This window comes from Cladophialophora bantiana (assembly GCF_000835475.1).
Source record: "Cladophialophora bantiana CBS 173.52 unplaced genomic scaffold supercont1.17, whole genome shotgun sequence".
NCBI classification, from domain to species: domain Eukaryota; kingdom Fungi; phylum Ascomycota; class Eurotiomycetes; order Chaetothyriales; family Herpotrichiellaceae; genus Cladophialophora; species Cladophialophora bantiana.
Window position 1 is genome coordinate 454,353 of NW_015971591.1, and position 11,792 is coordinate 466,144.

Genomic DNA, 11,792 nt, shown 5'->3' on the forward strand with positions numbered 1-11,792 from the left:
AGGCCAGAGCATGGCATATTTCTTCCCGCCGCTGCAACACCAGCGACCCGACTTCAACTGGAGACAGCAGAAGTCGGTGTGACCAGTCTAAGGACGCCTTTCCTTCTTGATCGACCTGCAGACTTTCTTTCTCCGTTGCATCTACTTTCCAGCCCTCCAGGCGTGGGCGGTACAAGTAGCCCTATACATCTGTTAACCTTGCCTCAATCCTTCTATGCAACGGTGAGTCTCAAAGCGATGGGCCGGTCGGGGAGAAAAAGGCCACCGTCTGACAAGACTCTTTCGCGTGGCTACCTCGACTTGGTGCGGCATATTTTGGTCAGACTCCTCATCATTACTCATCTGTCTCGGTAAGTGCGGAGTGAGAGTAGCTGACGGATCAAGTTCCCTTTGTCGTGCTGTGATATTGCTCAATGTGGCAAGCGATACTACTGTTAAGCCTTGATCGCCAAGAGGTAGAGCTGGATGCAGCGCACAGCGCACTGTGGGATCCCGGTACATGACCTCGTACAGGACACATAAGATTTTGCCCAGCGAGGCCAGAATTAGTCAGCCTCGTCGTCTCAGTTTGAGCTTCCAGCTTCCCCGCCTCGCCACCCACTCTCCATAATACTACGATTACTTTGTCTTATGTACAACGGTTGTATTTTCTGGTCTAGCGCCGGAGACTCGCCCGCTGGACCCCCAAGTAAGATTCAAGGGCTAGCAGACATCTCATTCTTCCAATTTCAACCTCATGGCACTGGCATGTCCAATCCCCGCGCGTCGACTTCAATGATTGTGCCCTTCAATCACCGAGCTACGTAGCTCCTCCGAGTCCCACCACCATGGCCGAGACTGAAGCCTCCGTTCCGCAGCTGGAACCGCGCCGAGCGTGCCAGGAGTGCAACCGCAAAAAGACAAAATGTGATATGCGTCGTCCCGTGTGCGGGCTCTGCTTACGTACCGGCAATTCTTGCACCTTCCCGTCCAAAAGGAAGAAGCCCACTCGCAAACCCCAACTCAAAACCCAGTCGCGAAAGATTAGTGACAGCCTGTCAAAGTTGGTCCAGGTGCTCGATGCGGCTTCGCGGGCCGGAGAAGGTTCCGACGAGCAAGACGGCCGGCGTGGAATCCCCCAGACGCTGCTTCGAGATTCTCTAAAAGGTCTCCTCGCCGAGATCAATGAGACAGAGAACCGCCCTACCGAAAGCCAGGACACCTCCGCCGAGCAGCCCACCCAGAATGGCTCGCTATCCGATGCGGAGGATATCGAGGAAGAAGGCCCTGAAGCTGACGCCCAAGACTTGGAGCAATCGCCTCCACCTACTTCAACAGAAGCCACCACCAAGCTCTCAACTCCGACACTGACTTCGAACTCCAGTGCAGAGGTCTGTTGCTCGATCGCCATAGAGCTGGTCTCGGTCTTCTTTGATAAAGTCCAGGCATGGGTCCCCATCCTCCATCGACCGCGGTTTCTAGCCCACTACCAAAACTCGCTTTTGGCCGATGGCGATATCATGAAGGCATTCTCGGTCGACGAATCGCTCTTATTCTACAGCATCTTCGCCATGTCCGCGAGGTTTTCCAACCATCCAGTCTTTGCTGGGACTCCCCCAAACAAGCGAGGACACGATTTCGCTCAACGAGCCCGGGAATGCTATGCCCAAGCCCGTTCCATACGGACTCCGTCCTTGACTTATCTACAAGGCTGTATCCTTTTGGCCTACTACTTTTACACGTCAGGCCCCACCCACCAAGGCTGGATCCTCATTGGTGTGTGCGTCAGGCTGGCTTATGACTTGGGTCTCTCGGAGATTGACGATGAAGACTGGAGCCCTCTCACGCCGACGGACTCGGTTGAAAGGGAGGAATATAGAAGAGCCTGGTGGGCTGTATGGGAGCTTGATACTTTTGCATCCACAGTCTCCCGGAACCCCTATTCGATTGATCGAAAAAGGATGGCTGTTGCTTTACCAGTTTCGGACGAAGCTTGGTTTGCCGAAATAGAAGTCTCCTCTGCACAGCTCAACATGCTGCCTGGCCAGTCCTGGAGGTCCTTGCAGGGATGTAGCAACCAAGACGAGAGGGCATGGTTCCTTGTTGCCAATCATTTCATGGCTACGGTTCACGACCGATTGCAACAGAAACAAGATGTATCCTCGGACGAGAAATTGACATTGGAGAACGAGATATGCTGCTTCAAACTAGCACTACCTGCTTCGCTTCGACTCGACGCCGAGACGTTGACTTTCACTCCAGTGACCTTTGCCCGATGCAACTGGGTCATTGGGACCCATCTCATGTTGATGGCCGCATCATTCATGGTTTCTGGAATTGCCACTGCAGACAATGATGACCGGAGTGTGTCGAGTGTGGGCGCCGGCGTTCCATCACCCCTCCGGCAGCGCGCCATCGACTTGTCACGAATCATCAGTCTTTGGGATTCTAGATACATCGCAGTCGCACATCCATTTTTTACATGCATGATGCTCCCACCCTACTATGTGGACGGCGATATTTTGAGAACCCAGCCTCTGATCGCTTCTAGTCACGACCTAGGGAAACTGGTTCTGGCACACTTCAGCGAGAGATGGAAGTTGGGTTCCGTCGTATCAGGTAAGACAGAGCGCTTTTCAAACCCTTCTCTCCATCTAACCATTCTATAGAACTAGCAAAGATCCTCGAAAGAGGAGGCACGCTTAAACCCGAGGAAAGGCAGCTAGCCAAAAGATACGCAGTGTTTTTTCGAATGCCCCGCCTCAGCGGCAACACTCCTCCCGACTTCAACCGCCGAGATAGAAAAAATTCAACGATCAGCGACAATATTTCGTATCCTGGTCCGGCAGAGGTGCAGCAACAGCGGCCGCTCCCGCAAGAAGAGTATTCAACATCGCTACCCATGACAGATCAAGCGAACATAGCCAGCTATCAAGCTCCCATATTTGATCCTATGAGCTACCCTTCGCTCCAACATAATTTCTATGAAGGAGGCAATGAGATCGAATTCGGATTCTCTGACTTCTTTGGTGGCTACCGAGACATGGATTTCATGCCCGGCTCAGTAATTCTAAACGATGACAGCGCCGCCAAGTTCTCCGGCAGATAAACTCTCCCATCTGGAAGCGCGGAATGTCTTCATGCCAATACTTCGCGCTTTGCCTTACTAGTATTATATTGATGATCGGAAGCCCCGTCGCACCGGTCATGAACTCCATCGAGGCTGTTGTCACGTGGACGGTCATCGGTGCTTGCCAGAGACCGTCCATGGCCGTGTCCATTCTCGACCCACGTCTCGGATAAGTCGACACCGCAGACAGAGCCTACGGGGGCAAATCTGTCGCCATGCATTTGTCATTGACCGCACCGGCGGGGGCGCGGGACGATATGGGGTCATTGAGCAAGTGCTGATATATTGCACATTGGGGGGAGCTCTTTGGGAAGTCCAGGTTGTGCCTGTGCAACACATCTTAGTTCCTATCGCACGTAACAACATAGGGACCCGATTGTGCACTTGAAAGAAGTCGGGATGGCAGTCAAGCAAATTCACGTTGTCCAACTGGCGCACGTGGTGTATCAGCACCCAGATCTGGAAAGAGCACTCTCTTTCCTTCTTGATTTTGGATTTGTGGAGGAGCACCGAACACCAGACCGGGTATACCTTCGCGGATACGGGAAACAACCATTCGTCTACGTCGCCGAAAAATCTCCAGACAACAAGCGACATTTCATCGGGGGCTACTGGGTCGTCGACAGCCTCGAGGATCTGGAAGCGGCCGCTGCCCATCCAAGTGCCTCCTCCATCAAAGACAGTGATGCACCCGGAGGTGGAAAGGTTGTCACGCTCGACGACCCTAACGGCTACACGGTCGGCTTTGTCTTTGGGCAACAACTGAGAGATAACGACGGCCCTGCGCCTCCTCTGGAGAAAACCGCACCGATCCCAAACACTGCCCTCCAAAAACCCAGAAAAGGGACATTCCGTCGATTCAAGCCGGGTGCATCCCCTATACACAAGCTAGGACACTATGGGTTTATCGTCCCTGGGAGCAAATTTGAGAGCACGCTCTCCTTCTACACCAACCTCATAAATTTGAAGCCAACCGACGCCGTTTTCAACCCAGTGACCGGCAAAGATGAGACGTGTTTCTGCCACATAGATCTTGGACCGGAATACACTGATCACCATGTGGGTCAATCCGGTCGCTTTGCCTTATGATGAGCTAACAGGTGCACAGAGTTTCTTTGTCGCAGCTGGTCCCGAGGACCGCCCTGTGTTCATTCATCATTCAAGTTATGAAGTCAACGACTTCGACACGCAGACCCTCGGCCACGACTGGCTCCGATCCAAGGGCTGGACGAATTGCTGGGGCATTGGACGACATGTTCTTGGAAGCCAGATCTTCGATTACTGGTATGGAACCCTTCAGCTTTTTGGCTTGCAATTCCAACGATTTGGCTGACCATTGCTTGATAGGTTCGACGGCTCTGGAAACATTGTGGAACACTATTCTGATGGGGATCTGGTGAACGAAGACACGCCTTTTGGAAGGGAGGCAGCTGCGCCAGATACGCTACACATCTGGGGTCCAAATATTCCTCTTGCGTTTCTGTCGGGGAAAATCGAAGACGCCGGCAAGGAGATGCCTGTGCCTCCCGACCCACTCGAAGCGAAACCAGCTCAGTACAACGTGCCTGTGGTGGCAGCTTAGTAGCGCGAAGGATCAAATAGGGGCCCAAAGCTGTGGCTGGCCAATAGCACAATCTTTGTACGCCTAGCAGTTACTTGTCTCGCATCAAATTTATATCTGGGAATAGTAACCTCTTTGGGACGTCAGCGTGGCGTGTAAATGACATTTGTGCACATCTTTGGTGGGAAATGATGAGCCTGTTTCGCTAGGCGTGCCTTCAGCCAACTATTCCATGGCCTGGCCTGGACCAAAATGTCCTAGACACCGACTTCAACCAGTCCAATCGGTCGTCGGCCCCAGGCACTTTGTGGTTCCCAGCAACGGCCATGGACGGTGCAAACATCTCGCCGACTCTATCTGGGATGATTCTATCGCTCCCCTACGGAGCCAGGTAGGGGCCTCGCCAACGGGATGCTGTCATCTTTTATCATCATGGACAAATCCAAAGTCCTGCCACCAGATCCATCGTCATCCCATCGTGCGAACGATTCTCGGGGCCCCGAGGGCCTCCACGGGGCAATGGCGGGAAAATTGGCAAGGTCCCTAGTTTCAACAGCTTCCCCCAGACCACAGTCTTCCGGTCTAGCCAGAGGAGGAAGATCTCCGAATAATATTTAAACCTACTTTTGAAAATGGCGCCATGCCGCTGGTGGGATCTATAGCGACAGATATACTCCCTCCACCTCTCGATTGCATCACCTCTCCAGAAAACCAAAAAAAAGAACCCAAGTCTTTTGAAAATGGTGCGTTCATCATAGGAGTTCATCCCTGTGTCTTCCCCATCTCTGACCCTTTGCTTGCTCCAGGTCGTCCAGCACGAAACCCCGGTTCTCGTCGTGGGAGCTGGACCTGCAGGCCTGATCGCGGCGCTGCAGCTGGCCGAAAATGGCATCAAGTGCTTGGTCGCTGAGCGCAACCTCGACACGACAAAATGGCCCAAAATGGACGTCACAAACTGTCGGAGCATGGAGTTGTTCAAGCGACTGAAGATCGACCAGGGTCTCCGAGAAGTCGGTTCGTCGCAGAGTGCTGACGAAAGCTTCGTTGATTGATTGCTTGCTTATACAAAGCGGTGATCCAGGTGTACCGCAGCATTACTCGTTCGATGTCCATTTCAGTTCTGGCCTCTCGGATGGAGGTGAACGCATTGCGAAATGGGTAATGGTCCCACTGTCCTGGATGAATGAGAAACTCCTCTTCCTCTGCATGACAGGACTAACCTTCTGGCCTAGGACCTTCCTTCGCCAGACTGGTGGCGTGCTCACATCAAAGAGCACAATGACGGGTCGATGCCCCGAGAACCATACCAGCGGTGCTCGCAGGCAATCTTCGAGGCCTGGCTGAAGCCACGTATTCAGGCGCAACCGCTCATCGAGTCCCATTTTGGCTGGAAGTTCGAGACGCTATCCGAGTCGGACACGGGCGTCGAGTGCGACTTTACTGACACCATGGGAGAAACTCACAGAGTTAAGGCCCAGTATGTTGTTGGCTGCGATGGTGCAGGGAGCCGGGTACGGAAAGCCATTGGTGTAGACCTGGTAGGAGGTCCAGTGTGAGTGTTATGCATTATCAAGCAAGTTTGTTTCTCATGCTTCGTTGAGCTAACAACTAGCCACCCCCCAGCCCTGCCAAACTTCACCTTGTTCATTTCAAGTCGCGCGACCTGAGTCGGATTCAGCGACAAGGCCAGTTCTGGCACATTTTTTTCACCAGCGGACATGTCATCATCTCGCAGGACGAAGTCGACACGTGGACAGCACACACTCCCCTCCCTCTGGACTTTGACGTGTCGACGCTCGACCCTGTGGAAACCGTGTACCGTGTCCTCGGGGGCTCGTCCGAGCCGTGGTCCATCAAGATCGACGAGGTCCTCGTCACGAGCACATGGCGGCCCAACATTTGCATTGCCGAGAAGTACATCTCTCCGCACGGCCGCATCTTTCTGTCGGGCGACGCCGCGCACCAGAACATTCCCACCGGCGGCTACGGCATGAACACCGCCGTCGGAGACAGCTTCGACATAGGCTGGAAGCTCGCGGCTGTGCTGTCAGGCCACGGCGGCCCGTTGCTCTTGCAATCCTACGAAGTTGAGCGAAGGCCCGTGGCGGCCAGGAACATTGAGCGGTCCGGTGTGCACTGGCAACAGCACTCCTTCTACAAGGAATTGGTAGGCAAGACGGGCAACGCCGTCACCGCGAAGACGGCCGAAGGCGACGCCCTGCGCAGACAGATTGCCGAATACATCACCGTGCACGATGGAGAGAACAAGGACCACGGCATCGAGATGGGCTACCGGTACAACGGGTCCCCTGTCATTGTTTCGGACGAGGAAAGTACGACCGAGCCGGAATGGAACCCGAAGCAATACATCCCCTCGACGTGGCCCGGTGCGCGAGCGCCCCATGTCTACCTGAAGGACGGCGAGACCAGCATATTCGACCTGTTCGGACGAGGCAGGGAGTTCTCCCTGGTCGACTTCACCACCGATGCGCGATACATCAGGGCCTTCGAGCCCGAGGCCAAGAGGCAGGGCGTCCCGCTCAGACCCGTCTCCCTGCCCCACGAGCCTCACGCGAAACAGGTCTGGGAAGGCCGCGACGCCGTGCTCATCAGGCCCGACGACCACGTCGCTTGGCGGTCACCTCAGAATCCCGAAGGCGGCCTAGAGAAACTTGACATCGCGCGGATTCTGGCCGTGGTGGTCGGGAAAGAATCTTCCCACCACTCCTCGGCCGGTGCGCACCAAGACGATCTCGCCCGCGTCAAGGCGCACGGCTTCACGGGGACCGTGGGGAACGTGGACCAAGATAAGGTCGAGGGTCTTGCGCCTTTTCAGAAGTAGATAAAGAATAAAGGTCCATTGCATGCATGGCCTCTGGCATGCTACGAAAACGTGTATAGCGTTTGGACTCGAAGCTTCGTTTTATAATTATCTGGTTTGCTCTTTTATTTTTGGTTTGTCTTTTGTCTGGACCAGATTATTTTTATCCATTCCACATAAATGCCTGCCTGGGTCTGCCTGATGAGTTATCCACATATTCTATGCTAATCGAACTCCCAGGAACCTCCTCGTCTGACATGGCCCGCATCTTTGCAAGTGCCCGTACTTCCCAAACCAACTCGCCACCTAGTGGCTCGTTATTTGGCCCCGACAACCATCTCAGTCCTTCCCGGAATCACCCCCTGTCCTTGCCCTTGACGTCGTCCTTCTTGGGCGGCACCCACGGCCACTTCCACTCATACGGGAGCAGGTTGGTCGGACACTTTGCGACCTACGCGCCGTCCATGCCGGGTGCGATGGTTGCGAGGAATTTCATGGTGAATGGTAAAATAATAGATAGCTCTTGGTCTGAGGTTTGATTTGTTGATCTTTGCTTTGCTTCGCGCCGGTATGTCTGTCCCGTATGAGCGTATTGTGTATTTGTCCCGCAAATGAAATTTCATATGATGTTTGATCATTTGTAAGAGGTTTCGATAGGGTGCCCGAAATGCCGATTTATAAGGGCGCTGACACAAACGGGCCTTTGTCCTCTTGACTATGAGTGAAAGCGACACAATGGGGGTCAAGAAGATGACAATCAAGTGATACAGACAACGTGTTCGTTGTTGAATGGGGCGGGAACAAAAGCACAAAAGGCACTAGGGCACAAAGAGTGACAAGGGCTCAGTTGGGAGATGCAAGGGATAATGAATTGTTGACGCCAATCTGTGACCACGAGACGGGACGGGAGACAGAAGGGTAGCAATGCTGGCGAAGTCAAGAAGACGACTAACTGTCAAGGATTCAAATTGCCCAACATGTCGAAAGTTCGCCCTACCCTCTCCGCGCGATCGTGCCTAGCCCCTTGTTGTTCCGTTCTCGTAGCTCCCAGTATCCCGGATTCAGACCCTGTTCGATGGCGCAGATCTGCAAGGCCAGCACCGGCGAAAACTGTCGCGCCCAGACGAAGCTGCCAGTCATGTACCAGAAGCCCGGGAAGCCCGTTGGTCGCCACCACTGTGTCACGCAGTGGTCAGCGATCGTTCGAAACAAATGCGGCTGGGGAATATGTAAAGACGTGACGAAAGAAATTTTGGGGGAAGCGAAGGCAACAAAAGTAAGTCACTTACCCCGATCCGCTCCTGTTCGTCGTCGAGGTAGCCCAGGTCGCCAACTTTCTCGGCGACCTTCTTGCCCATGAGCTCCTCGACGGTGACGACATTTCGCTGATACCCTGTCGCCAGAACCACCACGTCGGCCTGCACCCTCTTCCCGTCTCCCAGGACGAGACCCTCCGGGACGAATTCCTTGACACCCTCCTCGCAAGAGTGGATCTTGATTCTCCCGTCCACAATCATCTGGCTGGCTCCCTGGTCAAGGTAAAAGTGACCGGTCTTAACCATGAGGTGGTCGATGAAGCCATACCCCACTTCCTTTGCACGTTTCAACTTCATACCGGCCCTCTCCATGCCCTCAATCAGTTCCTTGTCGTGCTCCTCCATCATGTGCGTTTGGCCGATGTTGAATGTCCGCGCCACTGCAGTGGGGAATGAGTTGGCAATGATATCTGCCTCCTCGGTAGATATGCCAGGTGTGCGCCAGAGGGAAAAGTAGGTGTCTTCAATTGCCTTGGCCGAAAGAGAGAAGATTCCGTGACGCTGGACGATCGAGACCTCTTTTGCGCCAGAATTGACAAAATCCTGGGCGATGTCGTGGGCACTGGTCCCAGAGCCGATGATAACGACGCGCTTGTTAGCGAGATCGGGTGTGAGGCGTGCGGCTTTGTGATACATCGAGTGATATGTCTCGCCCTTGAATGAGTCTTTACCTGGGATTTCAGGTGCGATAGGGTGACCGCTGAACACGCCAGTTGCTAGAACAAGGTGTCGAGGATGGAAGACATGCTTGCCGTCTTCGTTTTCCACCTCGACGGTATATCGACGGTTCTGTTCGTCATACTCGATCTTATTCACGGTCGTGCTGAGCATGTAGTCGAGCTCCATTACTTGGCCGTAATGTTCCATCCAGCCAGCGATCTTGTCCTGTTCAAGCCATCGTGGCCAGTTGGTCGGGAATTTGAGGAAGGGATAATGGTCGGTGTATATTGGTGTATGTGTTCTAACTGTTTCGTACCTGGAGCGCCAGAAGTCACCGAGTCGAGGGAGCTTGTCAACGAGCAATGCTTTGACCCCCATGTTCTTGAGATGTGCAGCGAGCATGAGACCCGATTGGCCTAGAAATGTATCAGCTTGTGAAGGCCCAGAGAACTATGCCAACATACCTGCACCGATGATCAAGACCTGCAGGTCTCCCTTCTTTTCCCCGTTGACACCATCGGCGACCCTTGTCTGGGTGTAGGATTGTCGTAATCTTTGCTTGTCAAGCTCATCTTGGCTGTTGAGTCTTTCAAGTTGAGTGAAGACTATCCAAGCTTTCCACTGAGACGTGCCCACATTAATCAATCGGACAAGGCCAGTGCCCGAGCCATCGGCTGTCTGGAAAGTAAAACCACCATGGATCCAAATGAATCCATGCATATCTACCAAGCTGGCTTGCAGCCCACCGGTCTTGATGGCAGTCAGCTGCCCAAATCCTGTGGTCGAGGTGGTGAGATACTCGGCAACATCCTTGAGGCCGTGTTTTGTCACTATGTCCCATGAAAGGCCAGTAAAGTCGCGCCACCAGGAATCGTCAATGAAGAGGTCTGACAGGTCAGTAGACCGACCATTCTTAGGTCGCTTCTCCAGTGCAGCGAGCCAGTCGGCAACAATGTCAGCAGCGTTGATATCATCGCGACTGATACCGTCTTGGAGCGTAAGGGGTGGAATAGAAGCAAGTGGATGGCCATCCATGGTTACAAGAGTTTGTTAAGACCGAGCAACGTTACTCCCCAGAGAAGCACGAAATAATAGGAGCTTCGATTGTTTATATACATGTAGTGAGAATGAGGTAGGCGTTCCATCTTGGTGAGACAATGGGCCTGAAAGTCAGCAAGTAGACAACAAGCAGCCATCAGCGTCGTCGATGCCTTATACGACGTTGGTGCCTGAGGAATGTTGAGGCGACCAACTCCAAGGCTTAGAAGTGACGCATTCAAGCTGCCTTACCTTCGGATGGGATATCAAATCATGGGTGAAACGGTGCGGTTGTCCCGAAGGGCGGTGTCGAAACGTGCTGATCATCAAGTCCCGGAGTGGTTTCCACTTTCTCCTCGCAAGGAACACGAAATTAGGATGGTGTAACATTTAGAAGACCAGCAAACGACGATTCTGCTGATCAGTAGAAGCCTGAATGTAGCTTCCACAAGTGGTGCGGTGATTACATGTACCCACAACGAAAAAGTGTTGCCGCTGACTTTGCAATGGATGATCAGGATCCCAATACTTTGTAAGAACTTTGTGGTGCTGGGATAGGAGGCCTGAAGATGATTCGCATCCACAAATCCTTTTCTAAGGTTCAGTCTGAATAACGACGCAACGCAATGAGCGAGAGCATTCTCCGGATGGACAGAACCTTCCAAAGTTGGTTCAAGCCGGTCCACCGGGGTGGAAAAAATGACAGGAATGATTAGAAGTTTTTCAGAAAAAAGTTTGAACATAGTTTTAAAAGGCGGCAATGTTCTGGCAAGGCTGTAACAAGGTTACCACAAGGCTCCGGCGGGCTGTTGCCAAGAAATACTGGCGCTGCGAAGACCGACAGACTGACTTTCTTCTCTTTTCATCTCTCCTTGACATCGACCCGATTCACTCCAATATACGCCGTCAATCAGCGGACCTCACGGACCTCAATTCAGGTGATCAACATGGCTCTGCCAAATCTCCGCCGTCTCTTTGTCGAGGCGCGAACCGAGGCAGAAGAGAACGAGTACTCCCGCAATGCCGTAAGTTTCATTGATATCCCAACAGGTATGAACCAACCTTGAGCACTCATCCTAACCTGCCTGATCTAGTTTTACAACCTGGTTTTGTTCATTTCGTCCGTGGCTGTCTTCAGCCTTGTAGCACAACGCATGAGCGGCAACAAGGCCATCAAATAAAAGTAACCGCCCGTTATGTCAACACCCATCGAGGAAGAGTGTCGACTGAAAGAACCCGGGCCTGAAGCTCAAGATCTGAATGACGTGGTGTCGCAATGCGAATTCC

At 53.1% G+C, this 11,792-nt stretch overlaps 5 protein-coding genes across 5 annotated transcripts; 4 read left to right on the forward strand and 1 right to left on the reverse strand.

Moving 5' to 3' along the window:
* Positions 1 to 827: 827 nt before the first annotated feature.
* Z519_10119 (uncharacterized protein) lies at positions 828 to 3,088 on the forward strand (the record flags this gene model as incomplete). Its single annotated transcript, XM_016767837.1, has 2 exons — positions 828 to 2,598; positions 2,649 to 3,088. 2 exons carry the CDS (start codon positions 828 to 830, stop codon positions 3,086 to 3,088), a joined length of 2,211 nt encoding a protein of 736 aa, XP_016615935.1.
* A 420-nt stretch (positions 3,089 to 3,508) lies between these two features.
* Positions 3,509 to 4,691, forward strand: Z519_10120 (uncharacterized protein; the record flags this gene model as incomplete). Its single annotated transcript, XM_016767838.1, has 3 exons — positions 3,509 to 4,168; positions 4,218 to 4,393; positions 4,457 to 4,691. The coding sequence occupies 3 exons, from the start codon at positions 3,509 to 3,511 to the stop codon at positions 4,689 to 4,691; spliced, it is 1,071 nt and encodes a 356-aa protein (XP_016615936.1).
* A 619-nt stretch (positions 4,692 to 5,310) lies between these two features.
* Z519_10121 (uncharacterized protein) lies at positions 5,311 to 7,512 on the forward strand (the record flags this gene model as incomplete). The annotated part of the gene is made up of 5 exons (XM_016767839.1): positions 5,311 to 5,319; positions 5,477 to 5,684; positions 5,752 to 5,828; positions 5,903 to 6,222; positions 6,294 to 7,512. 5 exons carry the CDS (start codon positions 5,311 to 5,313, stop codon positions 7,510 to 7,512), a joined length of 1,833 nt encoding a protein of 610 aa, XP_016615937.1.
* Positions 7,513 to 8,484: 972 nt separating this feature from the next.
* On the reverse strand, positions 8,485 to 10,502 carry Z519_10122 (uncharacterized protein; the record flags this gene model as incomplete). Its single annotated transcript, XM_016767840.1, has 3 exons — positions 8,485 to 8,667; positions 8,781 to 9,883; positions 9,932 to 10,502. The coding sequence occupies 3 exons, from the start codon at positions 10,500 to 10,502 to the stop codon at positions 8,485 to 8,487; spliced, it is 1,857 nt and encodes a 618-aa protein (XP_016615938.1).
* Positions 10,503 to 11,452: 950 nt separating this feature from the next.
* Positions 11,453 to 11,686, forward strand: Z519_10123 (uncharacterized protein; the record flags this gene model as incomplete). Its single annotated transcript, XM_016767841.1, has 2 exons — positions 11,453 to 11,530; positions 11,600 to 11,686. The coding sequence occupies 2 exons, from the start codon at positions 11,453 to 11,455 to the stop codon at positions 11,684 to 11,686; spliced, it is 165 nt and encodes a 54-aa protein (XP_016615939.1).
* Between the last annotated feature and the right edge of the window lie 106 nt (positions 11,687 to 11,792).